Source organism: Callionymus lyra, chromosome 1 (assembly GCF_982586985.1).
Source record: "Callionymus lyra chromosome 1, fCalLyr1.hap1.1, whole genome shotgun sequence".
Taxonomy (NCBI): domain Eukaryota; kingdom Metazoa; phylum Chordata; class Actinopteri; order Syngnathiformes; family Callionymidae; genus Callionymus; species Callionymus lyra.
In genome coordinates, this window is record NC_141818.1 from 18,339,407 (window position 1) to 18,345,432 (window position 6,026).

At 40.5% G+C, this 6,026-nt stretch overlaps 1 protein-coding gene across 1 annotated transcript in view; it reads left to right on the forward strand.

The window, feature by feature from the left end:
* Positions 1–4,168, forward strand: part of LOC148088278 (transmembrane protein 132D) — a 41,735-nt gene extending 37,567 nt beyond the window's left edge. The window contains exons 6-9 of the mRNA XM_087795890.1: positions 288–493; positions 741–1,005; positions 1,804–1,995; positions 2,811–4,168. Coding sequence (XP_087652016.1) covers positions 288–493; positions 741–1,005; positions 1,804–1,995; positions 2,811–4,103 — 1,956 coding nt within the window. The 3' untranslated portion in view covers positions 4,104–4,168. The remainder of the gene's footprint in view (positions 1–287; positions 494–740; positions 1,006–1,803; positions 1,996–2,810) is intronic.
* The last annotated feature ends 1,858 nt before the right edge of the window (positions 4,169–6,026 follow it).

A 6,026-nucleotide genomic window follows, 5' to 3' on the forward strand; every position in this document is an offset into this window, starting at 1 on the left:
TTGCAATGCTGCCTCCTCCTAAAGCGTCCGACCGATGATCATTACAGTATTTTATTACGACTCACTGACATTATGTTTGTATCTATGGCAACACACGCTGCGCAAAACTTCTGCAGACCCATTTGTTGTTGTTGGAATTGCCCATTTGTTAGGATCATGACTTTAATGAGAATATTTGATCATTTATTGCTGCCGACTTAATGAGGAAGATCTTCTCCGCTGTCAGTCCAAAACTCTTCCTTCAGTTTTGTTATATAAATTGATCGACATTAACTTTTTTTTCGCAGGTGTCCGACAGGTGCGACTACGTTTACCTGAACGGCAAAGAGACAAAGGGGAAAGTGAAGATGATGGTGAATTTCACCTACAGCCACCTGAGTTCCCAGCTTGAAGTGAACGTGTGGATGCCTCGACTGCCGCTCCAGATCGAAGTCTCGGACACGGAGCTGAGCCAAATTAAAAGCTGGAGGGTCCCAATCGTGACATCCAAAAGGTATTGGTCCATGATATATATATAAAAACTTGGTTTTATTATTCATGGGAACACTCAAAGTATATTCTAGCCTGGATAAATCTCATCTCAAGGCATTTGGGATCGGAATACATTACATTAAAATATTGGGAGACTCCCCAGTTTAATCCAATCGAGTTCAGAAATGAGGTTTAGCCGTCGAAATATATTAAGTTGGAAAATATATGATTGGGGCAGGTGTGACCTGCTTCTGGTTGTCATGGCGTAGGTCCGGCTGGAAGAGCGAGGAGGACGACAAGAAGGGGAAAGGCTGCATGCTACAGTTCCAGCACGCTATGGTGCGAGTGTTAACCCATTTTGTGGCCGAACAAGAGGACCCTCGCGACCCCCAGGCGTACTTCATGGGCGCCGATTGGCAAATGGACGTGACGAGACTGGTTAGATACTTCATGAAGGTGGAAGACGCTCGTGTGGCCAGGCTACAGGCTGGACGAGTTCTTGCAGGGCGAGATCTTGGAACTACCTCTATACAGGTACAGTGAGGAATCGCCTTTAAAAATTGAAATACATCTAATTTCTATGTAAACCAAACAATGTATATTACTCTAATATGTTGTTTCCACAGTTTTATTGAAAAATATGAACAGACGGATTCATTCTTTTCTGCCTGAGATAATCTGACCTTTAAAACAACCACAATAGCATGTGAATCTCTGTCATCAAATTTGACATTTGCGTGATTTCTATTAAAATTTCACATTTAAGAGTGTATAGATGTGGGACTGTTTCAGGAATACCCGTGGGAGATATTTTAAATATTGATTTGTTCTCTTTAGTGTCATAGACAGCTCTGATGTAACATGTTCACCCCCTGTTCCGTCAAAAGGTCAATGGTCTGACTCTATCGTACATTTTTTCAAATGGACCGCACCGGCCTAGAAGACACAGAGAGCTAAAACTGAAAGGACACAGAGGTTGTTGTAAGAACAGGTTCTGGCTAAAAATGGCTAACCGTGTTTCGCTGACAGCCCTGCTAGACATAGATGATTAAAAGCGACAGACAAGTCACCTCTAAAGCCTTGAACTTTCTATGCAGGGCACCATCCATCTTATCACACTGGCTATAACTCACTACATTTGGATACATGTATGCCTCTATAGATTCATTGACCTTATTTATATTGTTCCAGCGTGTTAAAATTATTGAAATGACCAACCACGTTATACCAATATATTAAGTATACAGTGTAGAATTTTTCCCCCAAGACGTTTACTCTCGTAAGACTTCTCTGCCATTACGCATCTAATAATAACAACCATGTTTTTCTCAGGTTTTCTCTCCACTTTCCGACACAGTCTTGGCCAAAACAACAATAAAAGTCACAGATGACAAGGTGACGATTACAGAGATGGGGGTCCAGCTTGTTACTGGCCTCTCCATGAGTCTGCAGCTCAGTCCAGGGAGCGACAGAGCCATACTAGCAACCACAACCACGCAGGAGGTTTTACAAGCTCCAAAGCAGGTACATCACTTTAACCTCAAGTGTCTAGACTCTAGAGTGTATGTGTGTACTATTCACCTGTCACTTTTGTAGTTAAAGCAAGCAAAAGTATATTTTATATATCAGAAAAGTGCAAACTTTGGTTTATATGTATCCAAAAACATGTCTTCATACGTTAAAATTTGGTTTACCTTCACCAAGGAGGTTTTTGTACCCTATCTGTATCTGTGTATGTTACCAAAATAACTTAACACTGTGTTGTCTCTGGGTCAAGGTGACCCAGTTGCATGAAGACAAATGTGTTGGTGTTATCCTGACCTTCACCACTGCCCTAGAGAAAACACGAGGGATCCCACAAACATGTTTCTTTTTTGGGCCTTCGTGTCACCTTGACCCTGAGATAACAAAAGGGTTAAAAAAAATCGGAACATATTTCTAGACACTAATTCAGACAAATAATGATTAAACTTTGGTGGGGTTTTGCGGGTCCATCTGGATTATAGGTAGTTTTGAAGGATCAATAATTAAAATATTCACTTCAAGCAGCTGCTGCACACTTTATTAAAAGAAAAACAAACTTCCATATGATTGTTATGACAAGATGTGTCAACTTCATCGATTCAAAATCCTTTTGCGGCTGCTCGATTATATGTTTTGTCTTTTAGCGATCATGCTTTTCTAGTGTTATTTATTAGTTCGGCTTCATTATTTGGTGACATTATTCAAGGTCAAAATTACTTTTAAACGGCATTTTCAACGTGTGTTCATATGTGTACGGGAGAATGATTATCTCATTATCAACTGTTAAGATTTCTTTTTTTGTTTATTACCTTCAGGAAGCATTGGTCAGCACTTGGGTCCAGTTCAGCGACGGCAACCAGACGCCCCTTGACATTTACGATTCAGCATGCTACCGCGTGACCGTGGCGTCTCTGGACGAGGGAATCGTGTCAGTGCAGCAAACGCCGCTGGCGGTGGTGGCGGAAGGAGAGGGGGAAGGCGATCTGGTCAGAGTGGAAATGTCCATCTGCGAGGCGTGCCAGAAGACCAAACGCAAAAGCACGGTGGCGGTAGGAAACGGCAGCCTGAGGGTCAAGTTCAGCCGACGTGGCGATGGCAACACCAGGAGCACTGAAGGCGTGAACAGCAGTGACTACGGAAGCGACGGGGAGGAGGTCGAGATCCAGCTAAGGCAGAGGAAACCGTCTCAGGACCCTCCGCTGCCCAGCTCCACCTTGGACAGGGAGGAGAGCGCGATGCAGAAAATCACCACCACGTCAAAATCTACTGTACGCACATATATCACCAGTGGGAGTCTTGGAGGGGCGGGCAAGATAAGCAGTCCCACCAGTGAGGGTGACATCCGAATGATGAGCAGCCCGAGCGACAGCAGTAAAACATATGCATCTGATAATATGGTTGATGGCAATATTGGTGACGTGAGCTTCACCAGCACAGTCAAGCCTCCTGGTAACCTGCTCAATGCCAACAACTTCCCCACCAAGGTCGTAAATCCTGGACAAAAGACCCCTGAAGTAGAGATTGAAGGCGAAGAGATGTTGTCCAGTAGACCACTGACAGACTTAGAAATTGGAATGTATGCTCTTCTAGGAGTATTTTGTCTGGCTATCCTGGTATTCCTTGTCAACTGCATTTCTTATGTGGTTAAATTCAGGCATAAGAAACCCTCTCAAGGAGGACCGGAGCCAACAGGTCATAGACATGACTGGGTTTGGTTGGGCACAGACGCTGAGCTGGTGATGAGCGTGCCAGGTAGCCCTGTTCAGCAAGACTCCCATACCACGACTACTGTGATCGACATCGGGCCCGATAAAACCGCCTCTTTGCCCAGGAGGCCCAGCTGTCTAGCTTCGGTCACAGACTCACCCGTGACCTGCGCAAACTCTCACAGAGGCAAAATGATGTACACCGAGACCCTTCACTCGCCCACCAGCAAGAGAAAGAGAGTCCACTTCACCACATTCTCCTCCATGGATCGCCAGCACTCTCCGCAGTTCTCCGGGAGGGAGAACGGTCACGGCATCCACTGGGTTGGAAAGCAGGACAGTTGTGAGGAGGAACCTCAAGTGCCCGTCATAGAACCAGACTATCAACAACACAGAACCTGAGCAGACCTCGCAATAGAGACAATGTGGCTTTGACCACCTCAATGCCTTTGTAAACAAGTAAATAATGGACCATGGAGGTATCATAACACACCCCCTGTCACACTCCATACCTATCAAGGCCTTCACGTGTACATATACTGTATATTACTGTCGATACTGGAGATAAACTGTGCTTGTTTTGAACCACCGATCTCATTTCTTGCACTTGCTCCAATTGAGAGACACTTCAAGAGATTATAAGACCATATAGTAGCGAATGGATCAAAGCCTCAGTGGAGGGCAGAAAATATTGAAATGTGTTCAAACAAAATGTAGCCATGACTATGTTTGACTATGAATACTATTAAGGAGTGTTTCTTTGTAATTTAACTGGTATTTCTTTTTCATTAAACAGATTCTCTTAAGTTCCCATGTCCTTTGATTTCAGATTTTACAAACCAAGTTGCTGAATAAAGCCTATTCTGCCTATGTATTCTTCTTCTTTTATAGGTTGGGTTGAACAGAAAAATGGTTTGTGTAACCTACACTTTTGAAACCCTCATAGTGTTTTCATTTATGAGTTTAACAGAAAAAAATTAAGTCATTATACTATGAGATTTACAATTTGCCCATTTTTGCTTATATAACATGCCTTGTTGAACATTTAATTAATTTATAGTTCAAGAGACACTTGACTAAAAAGTGTGTGAAAATGGTTAATGCTTTTTATTCTTTATATATTAATTAATTACAGTCATCTGTGGCAAACAGTTTTTGTAACAAAATCTAATCCCAGATCTACAGTCAATTTATAAGAACAGGTTTAAGTCTGTAGTTAACATAAAAGAGTCTTCTTCAAATGATCCAGAAAAGATCAAAGAGGGTGAAGATTTTTGTTCTAGCCAAACAAATAGTGTAAGCAACAAGAATTAGAAGAGTTAGAGTTGAAGATGCTCCTGTTTTCTTAGGAGTGACAAGAAATGAAGAGGTGAGAACGGAAGAATCTCATATGGTTTGGAAAGCAGAGACAGAAGAAATGTTGGATGAAGAATGGTATGGACAGAGAGAAAAAACAACAACAAGACAATACTAGACAAGACAAGAATGTAATTGAATGGCTGTTTACAGGATAACAATTTGAAATTGTTCTAAATCAGCTGTAAAATTATTTGTTACTGTTAGTATCCGCTGTAATTGAGCAACATAAGGTGTTTTTAATTCATTTTTCATAAATAATCACTTGTAGACACGTATGCAGTTATGTTCTTGGATTCAAATGAGTACGATTGTGATTGACTTAACACATAATAAAGGATAGAAAAAACTGGTCAGTAATACGAGCAAAATTAAAGATTGTTACATTTAGAAATAACTTAAATGCTCTTTACTTTAAATGTAATGTATAAAAGAGTAGGAAACATGGATTTATTATTTTTTAAACCCAGCAACAGTGTAAAAAGAAACAAAACCTCATAAAGCAGATAAGTGTGGTATAAATTAATTGACTTCACACTTAATTGACCTTGTCCTGATATGGTACTGTTTGCAAAGTTTATTTCTATTTTTTATTTTAATTTTAAAAATGGTAGACACGTTTTCTCCAACAATGTAGGCACAAATAATTGGTAGCGACTGTATCTTTCATGTGACTGAAAGATACCACTTGTACCATTTTCTCTGCACTCCTCTCCAGATCACCAAGGTTGGGATTTAAAAAGACAGAAAAGAAAATATACTATCTATTGATGTAGGAACTTAATTGGTTATTCTTAATAATCTATGAAAAATCTAGATATCTTTCTTCATTAAACTTTTTCTATTGTTTTTTTTATCATCATATTTGAACATAAAATAATCTATGCAAAGTATTCAACAACAGATTAAAGAAAACAAGGATGGTCTGTTTGTTTTCTCTTTAACTCTAGAGCAAGTTTTATAACAAAA